Genomic DNA, 22398 nt, shown 5'->3' with positions numbered 1-22398 from the left:
TTTACGTTGACTATTTGTCACTTGGGAGAAATCAAACAAGAAACACTTTCTTGCTATAAATGCCTTTTGTTCTCTGGTTTTCATAACTGATATATCCCAAAACCCCCTCCTTTTCTGTTGTTGTTGATTGTAGACAGAGTTGAAAATCCTTTTGATACATTTGATTCAAAAAGTCTAGTGTGGGTAACAGGAATGAGGAGTTATTTAAGATTTACCAGCCAAAGAGTTTTGTATCGCGGAAAATGTAAAAAAATGGGACTACAGGAAAAATATACTCCGATACTGGCATACTGTGAGAGTAAGTGTTATGATAATCATTGCCATCGGGTTATTTGATATCATCAGTCTTCTTAAAGTGTGTTACTTACATTGTCCACAAACATTTTCCAATACTGTTTAAATCAGAATTAGTTTGAAAAAACATCCGTGGAGCATACCTGTATTTTCCACACACTAAGAAGTCCCAGATAACATATCACAGATATCATCTACTATTCTAACTGACATTACAGAATACAGGTTAAGTTTTGTGTGTTTGACTTTTTGATTTTGCGGTTGCATTTCAGATCTGCATCTTCAGATGATCCCAGTGAGTCGGAGTAGCAGTTTACGCAGTGTGGACAGTGTGAAGGATGTACAGAAAGAGGAAACTGGTAGAGTTGCCAGCTGGGCTGTAAGCTTTGAGAGGTTACTCAGTGACCCATTGGGACTTCTCTACTTCACTGTAAGTTTTGATTTTCTGTCTGCGTGTCAGTCTGTGCTGTTTCCTTCAAAGAGGCGCACGTCAATATTGGTGCTCACAAGCTTTTGGATTTGCACTACGAGGGTTTTGCTAGGGTCTCTAATCGTGAACACTATCCCCAACAGCAATCCTAATGACTCCCTAGGTTACTATTTATCAATTCAATCGCTGTCAGCATCCACCATGTTTCACTTTTGCCTCCACAGACGTCATTTCTCTTTCTTCGGGGTGATGACATTTTTGTGCATTCGGTGAAAAATAGTGAAGATTTAACAAAGCATTTGTTGTACTAAAAAAATTGTCCCAACATGTGATTTTGTTTTGAATTTTTGTTGTCAACTACCCTGCCTGATTACTCTAAAACAGATAATTCCAATAAACAAATATTAAGGAATTCTGCAAAGTGATCATTGCAAAGAATGTGAGTTACCATTGCATGCGGAATGGTTTCATGAAAAACAGAGGTGTTTTCTAGTCTGCATGTACAGATCTACATCGTTTAAAAATCTATAAATTGTCAAAGCTGGACAATAAAGTGTTAAAAACCACCACTGCAACTGTACAGGTCATACAATGACTGAGGGTATCCATTAACTTATGATGAAGGTATACCATGGTATTGCATTCCACAATCCCAAGTCCCCTTGCAATAAAGTCTGTGGCATGCAGAGAGAGATGGAATATTTGTTTGGTGTGAAAACTCGCTGCAGACATCCTTTGTAACTGCATTAGGATTAGCAGATTGGTGTGAGGAGTATAAATTAACACACTTGCCAAATGCACTGATGACAATGAAAATGTGTGAGGCGTCTCAAAACCCTCCAAAATGTCCCATTATTCAGTGAATGGAGAATTCCGCACATCGCTTTTGTTTGTTCTCTCCTACTCACCTCCCCTTGGGTGAACAGTTGGTATGTCTTTTTCAACAGAATCCATCATTTGGAAAGTCTCGATAATGAGAGATCCATGATGGAATCTGAATTGAATCCCGACATCTGCACAACTGATCTGGCATTCAATGGGCTGAATTGAAATGCCCCGACATCAAGTAGCTTGCCAGTCTCCCTCATCTTGACTTACATCATTCATTCATCACCTTGCCTAAGTCAATCACGTCAAATTAACTTTGCTAGTTCATGTGCGAGACGTTATGCATCTACTTCAATGTGAATCCACTCAGGCGATTAGCAAGCTCCTCAGAAAACATGATATAACACAACTAGACGTCAGAAAGTCATTCTGTTTGTACTGTATAGAACTCCCTGCCAGATCACACCCTTAAAGTAGGCAGGAAAAGTTTGTTCTCAGTGATTTAAGGTAATATGCACCTCGAAAGTGAAAGACTTAAACTTTTGCTCAAACTTTCCTCAGTGAAACTTTCAACCATTCTCTTACCAAAGCAAGAATAAAAATCAGGGGTCACCTTGCAAACTTTGGTACTAGAGAGACAAATAACTTGTGATTTCTCGATATTTGAAATTCAAAATGGCTGCCATCCCTGTGTTAACTTTATGGGAAAAAATAAAATTTTCGATTTTCAAAAAACTAAGATTGTGAAAACTTTTCTTTTGCCAAGAGCTTCAAAATGAGCCCCCACAAGAGGTAGGTCAGAAGAAAATTGATAAAATTTGAAGGCCCGAATTTCTGTCCCCTAGGCACGTTCTACCTTTAATGGAGTTTAAGAAAACGTACCACATCATACATGATGCAAAACACTATTCAGGTGACACTTGTTACACTACTCTTGTAATGAAAAGTTTCCTGCATGGTTACAGCTATATAGTCAGCCAATTGATAAATGTGTCTGTGTGATGCAGTTATAAGTATCTTGCATTCATAGTCTTCGTTAAAGAAAAACAAAATTGCATGTCACACATTCCATTTAGCTCTTTTCAGATATGAAATAATACCCAGACAGCTATATAGCTCTTTTCAGATATGAAATAATACCCAGACAGCCATATGGTAGCTCTTTTCAGATATGAAATATGCCCAGACAGCCAATCTTTGCATCATATGATCTTCTTCGATGCAAACTTCATCTGCATGAAAACACTTCATTTTGACTTTCCCAAGTGAGGATGTTCTCTTACATGATGTTATTTGAGATTTTTCGTACATATTTATCACAAATGGAGCCGTTGAGTTGAGTTCATATTTATCACAAATGGAGCCGTTGAGTTGAGTTCAGGTGTATGGCATGATTTATTAATTTCTGTCTAACCTTGCTCATCTGACAGGAATTCCTGAAGAAGGAGTTCAGTGAGGAGAACATAGCGTTCTGGATGGCATGTGAGAAGTTCAAGAAATATCTGATCCCATAGAGGTAAGTCCTTCACCTCTGATGTTCAAGGACTGCTTAAGGTCATTTATGCCCTGAAAATGAGAGACTTAAGCTTTTGCTCAAACTTTCCTCAAGAAAACTTTCAACCATCAACTTTCAAAATCAAGGATAAAAATCAGGAGTCACCACTCACCATGCAAATTTTGGTACTAGAGAAACAAATTACCCAATATTTACTGATATTTGAAATTCAAAATGGCTGCCATCACTGTGTTAACTCTGTGGGGAAAAGCCTAATTTTCGATTTTCATACAACTATGACAGTGAAAATTTTACGTGTTCCATGAGCTTCAATAAAAATGAACTCCTACTATAAATGGTAGGCCAAAAGAATATTGTAAAACTTTCAGAGTCTAAATATCTGTCTGGCTTATATTCTACCTTAAGTTAACAATCTCTGAAATTTTATTCTGAGCAGAGGCAGAAGACAGCCCGGGACATGTACAACAAACACCTTGGCAAGAAAGCCAGCATGCCGGTGAACCTTGATAGCCATGCTAAACAAGAAGTTGAAATTAGGCTGGAGAACCCAACACCAGACATGTTTGATTTTCAACAGAAACAGGTATAGTTATATACTCAATCAGAATTGTTTTCATGAAATCTGTAGCTATATTTTATCAATTCAGTGTTCATACATATGGCTAGGTATTGGGTAATCAAAGTGCTGGTTCATGTCGTAGTGTCGAGGGTTGCGTACATTACTTGCCAAAAATGTAACAAAAGGTGCCACCTTTTTTGGGCGTGTTTTTTTCAGCGACGTGGTCTAAAATTTAGGTATAAATTTCAGTGGTATTAGGGTTGAAAATGGTGTACTTCTCCATCCAAACTCAGTTGAAATCAAATAAATGTTCTTTCACCCATATTGTTGCTTTTCCCCACAAATGTTTTCAGCAAATCGTTGCTTGACCAGTACAACAGTACAACAGATTTGGAATGTGCCCCGGCCATACAAGTGTTTAGTTTTCGCCCCTTAATGCTTTGCAAATTCGACTCTCTGACTTTTGACCAGGGTCTAAAGTTATAGAGGTGTAAAATGGGGTTCAAAAATAACAAGGTTGTAGGTCTAATACAAGGTATGGGTCTTTCATAGGCGGCCTCGCCACTCTGCCATTTATCATACCGCCCCCTGTATCTGAGTAAGGTTGTCATATGAGAGCATGTGTGGATGTGTGTGTGTGATTTTCATGTGTCTGCTCCACTTTCTGTGACAGAAGTCTTCAGTATGGATGGTTATGTATACATGTATGTTTTGAATGTGTGGATATCTTGTTTCCAGTCTTCACTGAAAAGGGTATTAGAAATGTGTGCCCCACCCCAGTGTCTTACTGTCGACCTGTCCACCCCTGCACATGGCTAACAAAAGATCAAACGTCGTAATGACATTTTGCAAATAAGAAAAATTAGTGCCCCCTCATTGAACTGGGCATATCACTTATTTGTGCAAGTCAAGAGGTGACATCTCTCGGGTGTCAGGCTTTGTGAGGGGAGATTTTTTATGTCATCGTGTTTGCCTGTGAGGGCAATGCACCTTGATGTAGAGCAGGGTTACGCTTTGTCAGCGTCAGTTCAAACATTGATGCACTGAAACAGTGCTAGTGGGGTATATGTGATGTAGAAATGATGAAATGAAATCATTACGGTGCTAGTAGGTATACATGATGTACAAAAGATTAAATGAAATCCCTGGAGTGCTTGCAGTGTGTCCAAAACTTCATGAGGTGTTGGAATTTGGTTCAATGAGTGGCCAAAGTCTGTGTGTATCGAGGCTAAGGGTGACATAGATTGTAGTACCATCTCCTTCTCCTCCCAAGTGTGTTGAAATGCATTGTGTTAGATTACCAGCCCAATACTTTGTGTACAATCTGCTGTTTGGTTGTTTACCAATAAATTCATATCCTGACAAACAATTCCACTGTCAACAAAAACCTTTGACAAAATACTCACACAGGTTGTGTTGGCACATTGAACACAATACATTTCAACACATTTTTGGAGTAGAACAGGAAACTACCAACAGCCATGGCAATACAAAAAAGCTATGAAAATAAATCAAAAAGTTACACAGTTAATAAAGCTGTAAGTTTATATGCATGCCTAATATTATACGGTATTTTTTAATAGTAAAATTACAACTTTATTCTAAATTGCCTCATTCTCTTTCCAAAGTTTCTAAATTTAAGCTTTCAAATACATATTCTTTTTCTTTCATAAGCCTTACATAGAAAATAAGCAACTATTCAATAAACTGAAAAGAACTTGCTTTTAAAAACTTTGTATATATACATAAGTACCGTTGCAATAGTCAGCAATTAACATCATTGTGTTTGTGTTTGTACGTCAGTCATTACTAATACAATGTATGCACACAACTCTCTCTCTTTTCCAATGTTCTGTCTTCATGCTATGTTTATCATTTCTCCCCGTTTGAACCAATTGCTATGGAAACAAGGGTTTCATGAGTGAAGTAAGTGTCATTAAATTGGCATTCTTACTTTTTTTTAACATTCAAAGGAAAATCTCTTAGTGGTTATTTTAAAGGTGGGAGTAATGGTTGCCCATAACACTGCACTGATAACCAGTAAACAGTATAAAACAATGCATGACAGTAACACTAGAAGGATAATGTTATGCGCAGCACATGATTTCACATTCAGCATGTACACATGTTATAGTGGTGTATGTGACGGGATGTAGTTCATTATGCTTTCTTTGTCTAACATTAAAAAATAACAAGTTATCTTCCAGCACAGTAACATTTTATTGGACGTAAGATTCACATCACAAGATTCACAGCATATGTGTTTTTATTTTGTTGCTCTCAGGGAAAGCCCATCGTGTTTTTTTTGCTTTGGATATCAGATGTTTGGGCAAAAAATTCAACGTCTGTTTCAAGAAGAGCAATAACTCATGAAAGAGATGATTTTAAGTCAAAAGGAACACATTTATATTTGAAAGAAATATTGGAGATGATCTTAGGTCGAAAGTAAAACATTTATATTTGAAAGAAATGACAGTAAATTCAGAGGAGCCCTGATCAGTGTGGTAGTGTATTGGCACAACGATTTGTATTGTGGCAAAATATTGATGTCAACGTAAAAGTTGAAGAAAGATCGCTGCAAATCCTCAATGACAGTCCGATAGATTTATGATACCATGTAAACAGAAACAATAGGCACACAACCACACATACTGTGAATTTCATTGTTCTTTGACCCATGACCCAAGGTCAGCATTTAACTAATCACGTTTCCCTCTATTCATTAACGATAAACTTGATTTTCAAATAGCCCATAATGATAGATTCCTATTATAATCCCCTCCCTCTACAATGACATAAAATCACCAATGATAAGTACTTCATGGAACATGGTAATACCTAACCAAGTAGCATTACATAATATCTCCCTCAACTTTATTCTTTTATCCATAATCAAATAAAAAAGGACAAAACTGTTATCAATAATATCATCAATCTGTTATATTAATAGATAAAAGTAAATAGTATCTTAATAGTAACTTCTGAAATTTTAATATTTAATCTTGTCTATCGTTTTCACTGTCCTGAATAGCTCTTATAGAGGAAGTGTGTAGTGCAGGGTCTTCATGAATGGCAGGTTTTGATCAATCATGCGATTTTCAAATTTCATTCTACTTTGTTTTCATATGCACAAGTTACGTTTCCAACAGCTCCATTGTCTCATTTACAAACACACAATGTCAGATGACAAGTTTTTCTCACTGACTCTCCTGTCCTCTTGTTTGTGTTCACGCTGTATGTACACACATTGGAATGCCATCTTCACTCAGCAACCTTTGTATAGTTCTCTGTATTTGGAGAATGGTACACACAACTATTTTTTTTTCTGTATCACTATATTTCATCTCGGTACACACATGGCATGGACTGTTCTCACCATGGCAATGAGGTCAACAGGTCTGCATGCTGTCACAAATATTACTTTCAGTGTTTACAATATGGATGCATGGTTCTCGCTGTGAAATTCAGAAATATTGCTTTGAAAGAAAGTATTACATGTACAAAGGGTATCTGCTGTGCTGTTTCAATATGTCGCATCACAGTGTTGTACCAGAATTCCCATAATGCCAAATGATTATGTGTACTGGATATAACATTGTCTTTGAGCCAGTAGACTGAGAGTCAAGAAACTTGAGTATTTTTCATTCATACCAACAGAAATTCCTTGGTGTCTGTATATTGTTGGTAAATTACAGAATAAGTCCCTTACTATTTGACACTGAGTGGACCACAGTGTCAAAATTTTTTGGGTCAAGTGGGTAGCAAAAGCATTTTTGTAGCTCTATCTACACAATCCTCAGTTGTCGGTCAAAAAAACATTCCTCCACCCTGACATGAAACTATTACACATCATAAAATAGAATTATCCAGTCAAAATATAAATACTGATATCGGTGAGCAAATTTTCTTTCTAATTAGCTGGGCGGAGAAACTTTCCCTTGAAGGAGTTTTCAAGTGGAGGCATTCAGTCTATGTAGAAGCTGTGAGTTTTCAATGGAGTGCAGCAGGTGTAATACCATTTCAAGGACAATAGAGATCACTGCTGGAATGATCAGCATTATCCTAATCCTGGGATTTTTTTTTTCCATGATGCTTCTTTAGTCCTCAAGAAAGGAAACAATTTAAGCAGGAATGTCAGAAAAGAAAAGTTTCGCTGGTAGTGCCTTTGTTTTGCCATCATTCACATGGTATGTCAGAACCACAGATTACAGGCAAAGACTAACACAGATTAGATGGTTTGCTCCGCTACTTTTGATGGCATTGTTAATAATTTACTTCATAAGCACCCCTGAAATTTGTGGTCATAATTCCCTATTTAATGTTTTATTGTTGTTTTTGTTGGAGAAAAAAATTCCTGTTAGGTGAAGCATTCATGTCTGTTGGGTGTGAGTAACACTTCTCACCGAGCTGTAATGTGGTCCTATGCATTGAACAGAAGGAAAACAGTGCATGCTGTACAGAATTCACAGAACACAACGATATTTGGAAGAAAAACCCATGTCATGGCAATGACACCTGGCTCAATTTTGGTTTTTGTTTTCAGATCTTTCAGTTGATGAAGTTTGACAGTTACACTCGTTTTCTGAAGGCCCCCTTGTACCAGGAGTGTGTCATGCCGAGTTTGAGGGCAAACCCATGCCTGTACAGGTGCAACCTGAACCAAACGACAGCACGGACACCTGCAGCTCAACCAGAGAAGTCAAACTCAGCAAGAAGGCGAGCAAAAAGGAGGACAAGAAGAAAAAGGAGAAAGAAAAGGTCAGTTGTGTTTCAAGCCTGTCTTGAGATCTCTTTCTGTGTAGTTTTGTATGTTCTTTGCCAATATATGTCTTTGTATGGGCTAACCTTGTGGAAGGTAAGTTCAGATTGGATTATGGCTGTCATACCACAGCCAATCAAAATCAGTAGAGTAGTGGTAAGCTAGATCTGGGAGACTGGATAAAATATGATGCTATAGTCAGATATTTTCACAGGGTAAAGACCTGTGTACACTGTTTGCGCACATGTAAATTAGCAAAGTGACCACAAGTGAACTTTTATAATTCAGAAATAATTTACAGAGCAAGCTAAATAAAGTTTGTTCTGAATGTTTCAATGTTTTTGAGATGATAGGAATCCTATTGCCTGGGTGCTTGATGCTTTTTCTACTTTTTTCCACTGAAGCCAAAGAAAGGAAAAGACAGGTCATTGTCTGGAGAAAGTGAAACAACGGATGAAAACACAGGAGAAAAACGCAGGAAGTCACTCTTACCATGGAACAGAAGTAAGTCTGTTATGGAACTTAGGATAATTTTTATAACGAGGTTAATGCTTTCATCATGATTACCATTAGACTTTCTTGTCACGATGTATGGTGCACCTGAAGAACACTTTGGCCAATCTTCCCTGTCAAAAAAGAGGGTTTTCTTAGGGGGCCTTTCTCTGCTTTATCAAGAAAATTGATCCCCTAGGATCATAATGATTTGTTGAGCTGTTTAATGTGGGTCCAATATTCTTCAGTCTTGCATGATATGTTGACATGATACAACAGCAAAAGCTGTCTGCATTTGGTGGTCCCTACACCCAAATTAAGGTACATCTAGCGCATTTCATAGTATACCTTTCCACACAGACATATATTCTGTATCCTATAAGAGCGTTGATAATTCCATTTAATACGAGACATTGAGCAACAAATTTACTGGTCAAAGGATACAAAAATATTCTGGTGATCCAAGACTCTTGCAGGCCTTTTCAATTTTCTCTCTCCTGAACATGTTTATTTTTCTTTTCAACTCAAACACTCGATATGTAAGAATTTTCATGTTTCTTCGTTTCAGGTAAGAGTACTAAGAAATCAGGCAAAGCGGACAAAAAAGACAAGAAAGGTAGGAATTGCCTTATTAAATGAAAAATTATAACATTTGAATTATGCATGTATGAAAACTTTTACAAAGCAATCTCAAATTATTTGGTTTATTATGTTGTTTCCAAAGGAGACAAAAAGTTATGCAAGCAATGCAAGAATAGATATGCAATGCATTAAAATAGTGAAGCTATACATATAAAACATTCACAGAAGAGTGTCTGTTCAGAGTTGTGCAACTTTCATGCACAAGTTTGTGATTATCTCAAAATGTATAGCTACATGTTGAATTGTGTTGTTCAGCCTACCACATATTTGCTACAAGCAGAAAATATTATGACCGAGTAAAATGATTTCACCATTTTATTCGCCCACTCCAACAGAAGATGTGACACCAGCTGCATCTACTTCTTCCATCGAAGATAGAGAGAAGAAAGGCAGCACCAGAGAGGGCAGTACAGCCAGCACTGGCAGTAGACGCAGCTCCATGGCCAGCACTGATTTGAATCGCTTTGCCAAAGATGCCAGTGAAGGCAGTGAGGTAAGCTAGATTTGCAGAGCATTGGGGATCATCAAAATCTATTCTCTTGTCTATAAAGTCTTGTAAATCGTAATAATTTAGTCAATCATTCAACTCATGGCAGGAGTGGCAATTATTGGATACAAACCTTTTGGTACAAACCTAAGGAGTTTCCTTAATGGGACTCCGGCTATACATGCTCTGTCTCCCTAAGTTACTGGTGATTAATGCAAAATATCTGTATCCACTTCTGTTCACTCTCAACCAAGTCTTTGCTACCATATGTTACAGCAGCTTAAGGAAGTACGCCCTGCAAAATTGACAGACAAACTGTTTGTTCAAACTTACCATGAGGAAACTGTAAATCTTTCCCATATGAAATCAAGATTATCAATCTGAGGTCACAATGTAAAATTTTGTGCAAGAGAACAAATTACCCAATATTTCACAAACTCAAAAATTCAAAACGGCTGCCAGCCTGTGAGGGCCACACTTTATATTGAAAACAAACGGTATGGCCTCAAACATATTTACAACTACTGTGTGGTCCTAAGACATTGTTTTGAAGATGTGAAGAGGTTGACGTCAAGGATAGGAAGTGAAATAATGGATGTTTCTTCAGTGCAGACAATTGCCTTGGTACTAAGCGTTGCAGCATATCTAAAAACATTTCTTTTGGGCACAATTGATATTGTTTCAAGGAATTAAGGACAATGAAACAGCAAGAGAAACCACAAGTGATGGAAAAAAATGCAGTACTCCAAGAATCTTTTAATGTATGGACTGGAGATAGTAATGAACACAATGATTTTCTTCCTTCACAGTCCCTGGAAAGAGTGGAGGAAAGTAGTGAAGTGAAAGAACAGGACAAGTTTTGCCGTGTGATTCTGCCGGATAACTCAACAACCGTAATCTATGCAAGGAAAGGTCAAAGCGTGAGGGCAGCCTTGAAACTGCTGTGTGAGAGGAGGAGAATAGCCATTGCATCATTGGAAGTCTATGACGTCAAAACCAATCAGGTAGAGAGACTTTATCAATGAATTATACAACAAACAAACCTGTGGATTTGTGAGACCCAAACAGGTGTATTGTCTGACTTTGCAACCTGATTCAAAATTATAAAAGAGAACGTGATGTATGTGCTGCAGTGATGAAATAGTGCATCAGCTCGTGCAAAGCTGTGAAAGACAGGATATTGGCAAAACACAATCTACAATCACAGATGTAAAGATGAAGGGATGTAGAGAATTTTGGTTACAGGTGGCAAAAATAAAACATAGGTGGTTACAAGTAGTGTATGAGCACATTAAGTTTGTGCAAAATGTCCTGACTTCTTGACTAAACCAATAGTTTTCTCAGCCAGCAAATTTTAGCTGACAACCGGTTGTTTTTGCCAACTATTTTCTACATCTCTGTGATGTTTCATTTGCAAACTGATGGCTCAACATAGATGCTTTCACTAGCAAAAGATTTTGCACAATGTGTGTTTGATAGTTTTATCAGTAATAGATGTTTATTATTTAAATTCATATTTTGTATCAGTCACTTGTGACCTTTAGCCTGCGCCCAGATTAATGATCATATTATAAACGCTGTGTGCGTAGTTTCTGTGCTATTGTGGATCAGTGCAATGTATCATGCTGTGAGACAGAAATTCATGTTTGATACTTGATGGTACCTGCACACAAGTAAAAAGCATGGGGTTTAGACTTTTGCTTGGAAAGAAATTTCACTTGTGGTTGAGGGAAGGTGTGCCAGTAGGAAGATCTCTGCTGTCTCTCTGAACAATGACACAAATTATCCCAAGATTACATGGTGATAACATCTTACCTTTCCAATAAGCATTTGAAGTGTCCTTCAGCAGTGCTTGACAACATTCTCAAGATTCTCAGGTGTCATTATCTCTGACTACAATACACGTTTGTTTTATCAGATGTACGCCCTCGATCAGGATCTCTCCACGCTGGCATCCAAGGAAATCCAGGTTGAAAACCGAGTCATGTTTAAGTAAGTAAGCCTGTGCTGTTGCGTGTAGCCATTCTCTGCCGTAGTTTTGATGTCGGGCGGTGTTTGCATAGTGGGATTGGTTTCCATTGAGTGCCGAGAAAATCACCGTGAGACACAGCTTCCTGCTTTTGTCGTTGTTTAAACATCAACAGAGCATCTGTCCTATCATTTGTGCAAATATTTTGCGATCTGTGCACAAATGTTTTCAGATCAAGAAATGCAAATTGTATAGGCTATTTATGTCTACATCTACCTATCAATATTCAGTTAATCTGTACAATACGACTGAAGAAAACAGGATCCACTTTAAGCTGGGCTACAATTCAACACTATCCTAGGGGGTATGTCTGTCTTCAGTCATCAGAAAGGGTACCCTCAGACACGCACTTCTTAATACCATTATGAAACTAGGCCCTGTGTTTGTCAGTTGTGCTGATTTTACTTCATGATAATTTCGTTCTTGTCTCGTCTGTCAGCTTTTTACTGTAGTATGCATGTCCATCATTATCTAAGGCATCAGTGTATCTTCCAACTATTTTTCAACAATGGATATTTGGATATTTCTTTACATCAGCAAAACACCAGTTCATGCAACATGTCAATTGTTTTCTAGTCAAAGAAAGCCTTCTGAACTCACAGAAAGCTTCCAGAGCAAACTGTCAGTCGTTATCTGGCATAAGTTTAGAATGATATCTTTACTCAAATGCAGTTCCATTGATGAAACTTTTATTTTGCTCCTATTATTAGTCAGTATCAGGCTAACATCAAATAAATTACCAGTGTCCTCCACAAAATCATAAAACAGGGTGGCCAATTTACATAACATTGCAGAATTTGCATGTTCTTTTGTTGTGAAAATTTTAATATTTGTTTTGTTCGGTATGAACACATGAATAGATTTGTTGCGAATCTTGAATTCCTACTAATGTAACAAAAAACATTCCATGGCAAAATAGATGATGATAGCATGGTATGAAAGCCGGGAAATGCCAAAATATTTCACCACTGTTTATGCTGGAATGAATTCTTTCAGAGTTGAGTTACCAAACAAGAGAGTGATCGGCGTCAAGTCCAAACCCAACAAAGCTATCATTGATGTGTTGAACCCAATCATGTCCAAGTACCATCTGACATTGGAAGGTATGGTGGTACATCTCAATGCCTCCCCGGTGCAGCTTGAACTTGACATTGAAGTGGCCACATTAGAAGGTCAAAGGGTCATCATTGAACCTTATGAGAAGTATGCAGGTATGACTGATTTCTCTTTATTCTTAAATGTGCCAGGCTTTTAAAGATGGAGATCTTTAGAGTTGAAATTCTTCATTTGCATGTTTGTTGACAATTTATTAAAAATGCACTCTCAGTTTGTAAAGGTAGAATGCACACTTGAGATAGATATTTGGACTCTCAAAATGTCAACAAAAATTCGCTGGTGTGTGGTGTGTGTCTTGACTTGTTGTGAAGCTTGTATGGTTTGTTTTCACCTTTTTGTATTTGTGAAAATCAAAACATTTGGTTTTTCCCCATTGAGTTAACAAAAAGATGGCAGCCATTTTGAATTTCAAATATTGGAAAATTTAAGGTACTTTATATGCTCGTGCCAAAATTTGCATGGTGACCCTGGATTTCTATTCTTATTGAAGTTTATATCTTTCAGTATCAGTACTGCCTTAATCACAAGAATATGGTATGCACTTTTTAGAGCTTTGAAAATACAGCGTGCTTTTCTAAAATCAGAAACCACATAGATAATTTGATTTTCTGCTTTCCTTTTGCAGGACGTCTGAGCATGGCACGACCACCCCTTCCTCCAAATGGTAGGCTGCGGAAGGCTGAATCAGTGGACAGTACACTGGACCAATCAAGTCAGTCCACCGTGCATATAGTTGATATGAGACCAGCAAAGGTAAGCTTACGTGTTCATAGCATTGACAGTGTCTTTGACTTTCATGGAGAGAAACATGACTTGCCAAATGCATAACCAGATACAACTTTAGCTTTCAATGTATAATTGGAAAGTATGCTATTAAATGGCACTGCAACAATTTCTTGTAAACTTAATTTCAGATATTGATATGATTAATTGATTAGTTAATTAATTAATTAATTAAACAATTAATCAGCTAACTCTCCCTTCCCAGTTCATCCATCCCTATATGAGGTCAGTTTATAGATAAAAACCAGAACAGCAGTCAATTTTCTATACCTCTTTTGACTTAGTTGACATATTTATGCAACATGTGTTAACTGATTAATGGGACACCCCTCAAAACACACAAAGGAGATTTCAACGCTTGTCATGTTATAAGCACATGTGTTATTGTTTTTTTCCTTTTATTTGACCATGTAGCATTTGCCACCATCTATCTTCTGGATACCTTCATTTATATACTGATTATGAATGACTTGAACAGAAATGTGTTGATGCATTTCTACAGCATTGTATCAATCAATTTATCCGTTTGACTACTTTTGTTTGAAAATTCACACTGTTTTTCTGTTGGAATTACAGAGCGCAGACGGACTACACGAGGTTGGTAAAATCACTGCGAACGACTCGGCGTTTGTCCACAGTAACTCCACGCTGTCCAAATTCATCCGCACCAGCGCGTACAAAGAAGACGCACCCGGATCGCAGAGACAAGGGGCAGTGAGATCAGGCAAGGCACAAACTCTCACCAGTACATCAACCACTAACACAATCAAGAGGTCGGCTGGGCCCGGTAAAGGTGTAAATAGTCTAAGAGGTTTAAGTGACAGGCGAACAGTCAGGTCTAGACCCAAGCTTAGTTCCACAGAGGCCAAAGGTAGGAGGATATTATCAAGACAAACAGTGGCTTGATGGACATCCCTGTTGTGCACTCTATGCACCGTTTGGCTTGAATAAGTTGCTGTGAACAGTAGATCCTGTAGAGCTGTATTCTACCAATGTTAAAAATTCACCATCCTCCATGAGTTTTCTCTTCTCTGTGTTTTGTGAAACTTCTTTCCCCCATTTTTCTAAATTTTTTACCATTTTCCCCCTAAAATACCAAGGTTTGTAAATTCTTTGTTTTTAATTATTAAAAACTAGCCATTCTGTTTCTTCAGATTGAATGAATTAACACTTCTGATTAACTTTACATTGATAAAGAAACCCATCTCCCCATAAATTTCTCAGATTTATCAAAATTTCCTGTCTAAATTTCTTGAGGTATGTCTTCAAGATAATGACCCGTTTAATGAGTGTTGTAAATGTTATCTTAACAAGGAATTGAAATTCATGGACTAAGGATGTTTTAAAGCAATAAAAATGTAGAAGCACACTAGATAGATAGTAGATTTGATAAATTTAATTAGATCATGTTAGCCATCATAGTCGTAACAGTACAACACACCCCATGCACTGTTTAATGGCCTAGTCCACCCATACAAGGCTATGTGGAATAGTTCATTATAGGGGGAATACGGGGATGCGAAGTATGTAGTGGAGCCTTAGAGTGCTCGTAGAAAAGCCAAATAGCACAGACCAGTAAACAGCAAGAATAAAAATAGATAATAAATGTCTGTCAATATGTAGAATTTTAGTATCAAGAATACATAGTGTAGTGTTTGACTCAACCACAGTGCATAGTGCCATTCTGAGAGAGAGAGAGAGAGAGAGAGAGAGAGAGACAGACAGACACACAGACAGACAGACAGACGTAACATATTAGTGGAAGGTCCTATCATTGCTTGTAAAATTTCACAATCATAGTTTAACAAGATGACTTTCTTTCACTCCCTGTCATATTTGTTGTTAAGTCCAACAAGTGTGGAAATACTTGCAATAATATGATTGTGAAAAAACATATCGAAAACTGCTTCGAAATTATTGTGATGATAATCTCATGAAATGTGTGTCATGTGTGGATACTTTCTAGCCAACAATGTCAATCCCAAACCTTTCTCCCTGTATACTGTTCACTTCAAAAGAGCTGTCTTTCAGCAAACTACTCAGGAGAATGCATAAAAGATGAGAAAATAATGGCGGCAGCAGCTAAACATGAAAGCCTAACATTTAATTATTTATATCTTTGTACGGCATTATTAGTTCAATTTCATTTCTCATACTGAAATTTTACAAGCAGTGATTGTGCCGATACAGAATTTCAAAGCTCAAATAGGATTGTGTCCTTAAATGAGATATCACTAACACCTACATGTAAGTATTCTGTGAAGTGTTCATTGCTGTGCTAGATGTAAATTTGCAGATCAGGCTCCATTTATAGTCTTCAAATCCCGGAATGCAACTCTGTACTAAATATGGTCAATAATATGTACATTTGTTTTACAATGACTGAAAACCATGACTGAAAACTACGGATGAGTAACAGACCACCAAATATAACACAATCCTGGCACTTTTAAGCCACGGATTTTGATATGATTGCAATCAGGGGTCTGAAAGACTAGAGCCATGCAAGTTTGACTTTGTCATTGTCTTGACAATGTCAAATAGAATTCCCACCATAGAGGGCGCACCAATTTTTACTAGTACACACCTCAAAAGTGAAATACTTAAACATTTGCTCAAACTTTGCTTGATGAAATTTTCAGCCAATCTCTCACCAAATCAAGAATAAAAACAGGTTCAATATATAAATTTTGGTACCAGAAGCAATAATTATTTGACATATACAGTATCGATATTTGAAATTCCAAATGCCGCTATCCCTGTGTCAACTATATGTGAAAAAACAAAATTTTCAAAAAAACCAAGACACTGAAAATTTTTCTTCACCAAGAGCTTTTAAACGAGCTACCACAAGTGGTAGAACAGAAAAGAAATATAAAAATTTGAGAGTTTGAATACCTCCCCTCACCCCCCTGGGGTGCATTCTACCCTAAGTAAACTGTAACAAGAAGAATCATACCATACTCCACAAAAACAAAGAATGCTGACATAAAAGATGAGCCATACTATGAAACATCATTTTGAGATCATATCATTGAAAGACAGCTATAAAGATTTTTCCAGCATTTTTATTCTGTCCAATAAAAAACAACATCTTGTTTTACTTCAAATTCAGCTTAAAGTGCCAATTGATAAACTTGTCAACACTATACAGAATATAACCGAACTCTAATTTGGACTGCAATTCATTTTTCAACAATAACATTGCATACTGTATGTTATGCATTGTGCTCTTTCAGTAACACTGGTCAAAATTGCTGCAGGGTCATACCATTGTTTTCAGAGGGGAGGGGAGGGTCACACCACTACTTGCATATTAATTGCTGTTCATTTTCACAGATCTTTTTGATCTTCTAGCCCGTGCTCAACACGATCGGATGGATGACCAGCGCGGAACAACCTCCAACTTTGAGCTGCCGGAGTTTCTAAAAGTTCAAGGAAGTAAGAACATGGGCGCCAACAAGCTGAAGAGATCCCCTCCGGTACAAAAACACAAGTCGGCACAGTGGGCATCAAAGTCGGCTTCAGATACAGAGAATGTTGATGACAACCATGTGAGGGATTCAGATGCACAGAGGGCAGCATTGCATCATGCGCCACCCAGACCGCATTCCACTCCTCCGATCCGGCAGCTTCAAACCATGGATCTGAGTTTACAAGACGGTGTGCTTCCGACTCACCTTGAGGCTGATTACATGTTTGGATCAAAGGAAGGCAGACTGACCCCGGAATTTAATGATTCTGGTATCCTTGGTAACAGCTACAGGGAACAGAATCCGCCAATGGATGTGTCATATCTGAATAGACTGTCCCCGGCCGTGAAGCCAGCATTGACAAAAAGCAAGAGTCTGTCAAGGAATAGAGATGACCTGAGTCGCCTCAGTCCAGCCGTATTCAACAGGGAACCCGTCAATCGCTCAAGTCCCGTCGTGAGATTTGACGTTGACAACACAGAAAAAGGACACAATACCACGATCGTTGAATCAATATCCTCTGAAAAGTTGGATGACCTTGATATCGATGATCTTGACACAACCATCACAGCCTCAGAAATGCCATTGCCGTCTCCCCCTTCCCCCAAAGACGTTGACACCACCTACGATTGGGGGGAAGCAAATTACAGTCCCCCGCCGCCTTTGTCTTCTCAGGAACGTGCCGCCCTGATAGCAAGGACTACACAACCTGGCAGCCCACCAAAACAACCCCCTCCCATTCCGCCAAAACCAACTCTGAAGGGAAAGAAACCGAATATTCTGCCAGAGACACATCATGATAAAAGACCGGATAATCTGGTCTTGCAATCCAATCAGCCAGGAGGGAGCAGTAACCATTCCTCGACAGACATTTCAACGTCACCGTTACCGTCACCGTCGACGCATGACCTGTTTTTCAGTCCCTCACCGGAGGAAGTAAACCGTCATCCCACACAGAGCAGTGAAAGAGACAACACTATCAGTCAACACACTCCCGTCTCCAGCCGACTGGATGACGACCGATCTCTTGGAAGGAGCATCATGGGTGATCAGTACAGCATCTTGAAGAATCGCCAAAGTCGTTCCAGATCTGGAATCAGCGTACCCTCAGACAGCAATAACATAATTCACTTAGGCAAAGATGCTGACAAACTTCGGATCACGTTCGTGTAGTTCGCAACCCAGTGATTACACTTTTAAATCATGTTGAACAAAACTGCTCACAGTATGACAGCTAAAACGCAACTCTTGCAAGACTAAACACCTTATGATACCTGCTTGTATTTAACTTTTGATAGAGGAATTTCAGACCCGATTTGAGCATCGACAGGGAAACGTCATTCTGCTAATGGGTTGGGTGGTTCACTGAAAACACCAGAAATTGGCCATTTGTGTTCAATGAATTTCACAGTTACCATTCTGTACAGCCTTATCAGTGCTCCTGTTTAATGGGTGAAATTTATATTTCTATTGCATGCATGGGACGTCAGAGGATTCGAAAGCTATAACAGTACTCTCAATAGCTGTCTCTACTGCCACGTTCTGTGTGTACCTCTGTGTTCCTGGCTGAGTAATGTATCTTAGAGGCTTTCAAGCTTAAGTTAAGGTATTACATATCTAGGGCTGACAAAAAATTCAACCATCGGCTCTTGTTAGCTCCCATTTCACACACACATTATGTACAAAAATGGGAGGTTATTGTTTTCAAGACACTTTGTACATAAGATGGTTAATATGGTTAAAATGTCCTCAGTTAATAATTTTTGATGACATAAAATGTAATCTGTTGTGTGTTTTTAATGAAATTTCTATCAGAAGGTATTTAGTATTTTATAACCCTGTTGATATGCAAACTGTATATATTTGTTGCAAGTAGAGACGAGAGACACTATAGGAAATATGTATAAGTAAAAAAACAAAATATGCTAAAAAGTGGTTCACTTTCATTTTCCTTTTGTATGTAAACACTGCCAAGTATTGTACGGTTGACATGACATCTATTTTATAATCATACTTTTCGTAGAGAGAAAATGAAAAAAACATCATGTGTGTCCCTTTCGATGTGACTAGCCATTTCCATGGAAACCAAGATGACTGCCGACTGACTGCTGCGTAGTAACAGACAAAAATGAGCAGCAGAGTTCAACAAATTATATAGCCCGAGAATAAGAAAGAGGATAATTTTTAAAGTGAATAATCAGTATTTTCTAACAAATATTCTTTAGGTTTGAATAAAAATATATAGACGACAGTTTTCGCATTTCGAATGGAAATTTTTTATAATCAGTTGGCAAACCATGAAATCGTAGTTTTCAGATGGTCACCGTTTATTGTCCGGGATTTGCCAGATAATTGTATTATTGTGCCATATTTTTTAAAAATCGCACAATGTCTTGTCAGAATAAGTTTATATAAATTTTGGAAGATCTATGTTAGTGTACATGTAATAGCTTGTGTGATTTCACCATGTCAATTTCACCAGTGGACTGTCTCTGTACTTAATCTGTCCTCGTCAATTTCAAAATGTCAATTTCACACAACCTGTACATAGATATAATTTTTGTATATATACAATACTGTATATTTTCCCCACGGTGGTGGCATTTACATGAGAGAGAGACGATTGTATTTCTATCTTGTGTTTGTTTTTTAAGTGGAGAGAAGACAAAATTGTAGAAAATCATGTGCCTTTAAGTAAAACCAATACAATACAACTTTTCATTCAGTATTATATAATAATTTCTTTTTCAGTAATGGACCATATCGGTGTGAATAATATTGCTTTGGGTTATTTAATATGACAATATCGTTGAGAATATTCTGCAGCAGGTTCTTTCAACTGTGATTTCCGACCCTGAAACATCTGTCAAAACATCAAATTACAATAGCAGTAATATTCATTACTTTTTACAACCTAGTGCCACATTTTTCCTTTTGTTTACAAAAACCGGAAGTATTTGGCTGGAATCGAGTCATGCCTTGTTTTCTTACATTCCCTTCAAATTGAATTGTTAGACAAAAAAAAGTGTTTTTGTCGAAACTTTCCCAGAGATTTTTAGTGTCGTGTTATGAGAAGAAATTATGCACTCAAACTATTTCTGATCAATTTCGGTCATGCCTCAGTCTTGTGACCTTTGACCCCAGTCTGTTTCAATGAAATATACAACAGCATATTTGCATATCATGCTTTTGAAATTAATCATCATGAACAATATTAAAATTTGTCAGAGAAGACGTTACAGTTACACAGTATTATAGCATACACTTGCTGCTTTTCAGGGAACTTCAGCTGTCCAAGTTTTCAGAAAAAAATAACACTGAATTGTTTGTTTTCACTGCAATACTGTTCAACTACTTCAATTTTTTGTAAAAAAATTTCCAATCAGACTTGTATACATGTTACTCATACTCAAATCTGTCTTAGAACTCCCATAGAAAAAACTCAGGCAGCATTCTTGTACATCTGGTACCAGAATATAAACCAGCCATGGTGTGTTCACTGAGAGAGATACATGCTCAGACCCTGAATAACTCTGGTTCTGTAGGTGCCTTTAACTGCACGTGGAATTAACGCCAAGTATTCATTACTAGAGAGTCAAGTTAACAGTTGAAAGAACTTGCTGCAGTCAAGTTTATGAATACAATACCCAACATAGTGTGAATGTTTTTTCTTACTAAACTATAACCACCAAATATCACACGAGAAATAAAAAAATTACTAAAGGTTACTTATAAGAAAAGTTGTTGTGTCTTTGGAATGTATGTATCATGTTGAATGAGTCAAAAGGGATTTTTACGTGTTCCTGCAGATAGTATTAACTGATTCGACATGTGAACTAAGATGTTGTATTGCTTAGAATACAGGAAAAAATGAGTGGAATGAGTATCTGTACTCTGAGGTTTATCTATAGTACCTGAACTTTTGTATGAAATTACGTACGACATGTTCTAACAAAATGTCACAAATTAATTCCAAACGTTAACCTGATATTTAATCAAAAACTAATCTGTGCAACAAGATGTATGCAGGAATTCAACCTGTATCTGAGTTAAGATAATCATACTTTTCAGAAAGCATAAATGTTCAGGGTATTAATCACCCTATCAATTAAACATCGATATTTTCAATGAATAGAACTATGAGAGAGTACAAAATGAAATCTGCGCTTGAATCTCTTTCAATTTGGCATGATTTCAAATACTTCAATTTCTAATGTTCTCCAGTGCCAGATAACAGATTCTAAATATTCATTTGTGTGGGAAGAAATATAAAAGAAAGTCATAATTGTCCAAAATGTGACCGAGAAGAGAAACAATTTGCACCGAACACAAGTGTGCCATAAAAAAGAAAGTTAATTATCAAATTTTGGTTGAGGGCGCTGTTTCAATCAAATCGGGAGACCTGGCCAAATGAAAGAAGCTCGATTCACTTTTACACAATCCACCCTGATTTTTGACACACATTCTCATGGAAGTGAAAAAATGTGTAAAAGTGGACGAAGTTAAAAATCCATGAGGATTTTCTGTCAGCAAGATCAATTGCAAATATAAAACAGGGCTCAAAATTAGCTGTAGTCCCATGTCCATATAGACTACCAACTTTTCCCTGGGGCTACCGAAATCCATGAAATGGTAGCCCACATGGACTACCAAACCCTGTGACACGAAGTTTAGTCAGTATTTGGCCTGCCATGTCTGGTCCCTCACTTTTGGACTAGCAAAATGCAGTCAAACCCAGCTCGGCATAGAAAGGCCAGACTGTTTACTTATTATTTTATTTATTCATATTTATACTGGTTAGCCCCCTCAGTCAAACATGTACTTATTTCCAGGGAGGACTATGATTTAGGTATGCAAATTACAAAGACGACACGCAGTCAAACTTCGCAACAATCTTTTCGTCGTCTGAACTGATGTACTTTGATGATCGCCATAGGAAATGATAGCAATGAAAACACATTTTCACTGCATTTTGATCATAATGTATCTA

The 22398-nt window shown here is 37.5% G+C and overlaps 3 protein-coding genes across 6 annotated transcripts in view; all 3 read left to right on the top strand.

The window, feature by feature from the left end:
- The window catches only part of LOC139120144 (regulator of G-protein signaling 12-like), a 435920-nt gene extending 435195 nt beyond the window's left edge, over positions 1 to 725 (top strand). Inside the window, exon 4 of the mRNA XM_070684297.1 lies at positions 567 to 725. The gene's annotated coding sequence lies outside the window, so the exon portion shown is untranslated. The remainder of the gene's footprint in view (positions 1 to 566) is intronic.
- The window catches only part of LOC139120700 (regulator of G-protein signaling 12-like), a 35227-nt gene extending 30781 nt beyond the window's left edge, over positions 1 to 4446 (top strand). Inside the window, exons 5-9 of the mRNA XM_070685235.1 lie at positions 134 to 298; positions 567 to 724; positions 2983 to 3030; positions 3505 to 3651; positions 4366 to 4446. Of these exons, the coding sequence (XP_070541336.1) occupies positions 134 to 298; positions 567 to 724; positions 2983 to 3030; positions 3505 to 3651; positions 4366 to 4446 (599 nt within the window). The remainder of the gene's footprint in view (positions 1 to 133; positions 299 to 566; positions 725 to 2982; positions 3031 to 3504; positions 3652 to 4365) is intronic.
- On the top strand, positions 3503 to 21148 carry LOC139120143 (regulator of G-protein signaling 12-like). Of its 4 annotated transcripts, none has more exons than XM_070684296.1 (11): positions 3503 to 3651; positions 8171 to 8385; positions 8791 to 8890; positions 9447 to 9494; positions 9856 to 10013; positions 10817 to 11011; positions 11926 to 11999; positions 13033 to 13247; positions 13778 to 13905; positions 14512 to 14659; positions 17293 to 21148. In XM_070684296.1, exons 2-11 carry the CDS (start codon positions 8263 to 8265, stop codon positions 18579 to 18581), a joined length of 2478 nt encoding a protein of 825 aa, XP_070540397.1. In that variant the 5' UTR covers positions 3503 to 3651; positions 8171 to 8262; the 3' UTR covers positions 18582 to 21148. The 4 variants fall into 4 exon arrangements, with proteins under 4 accessions (XP_070540397.1, XP_070540396.1, XP_070540395.1 ...); XM_070684295.1 differs by having other exon boundaries at positions 17275 to 21148; XM_070684294.1 differs by having other exon boundaries at positions 14512 to 14806.
- The last annotated feature ends 1250 nt before the right edge of the window (positions 21149 to 22398 follow it).

Source organism: Ptychodera flava, chromosome 20, assembly GCF_041260155.1.
Source record: "Ptychodera flava strain L36383 chromosome 20, AS_Pfla_20210202, whole genome shotgun sequence".
NCBI lineage: Eukaryota > Metazoa > Hemichordata > Enteropneusta > Ptychoderidae > Ptychodera > Ptychodera flava.
The sequence above is the reverse complement of the archived record's forward strand: the minus strand, read 5'-3'. Positions and strand labels throughout refer to the sequence as shown.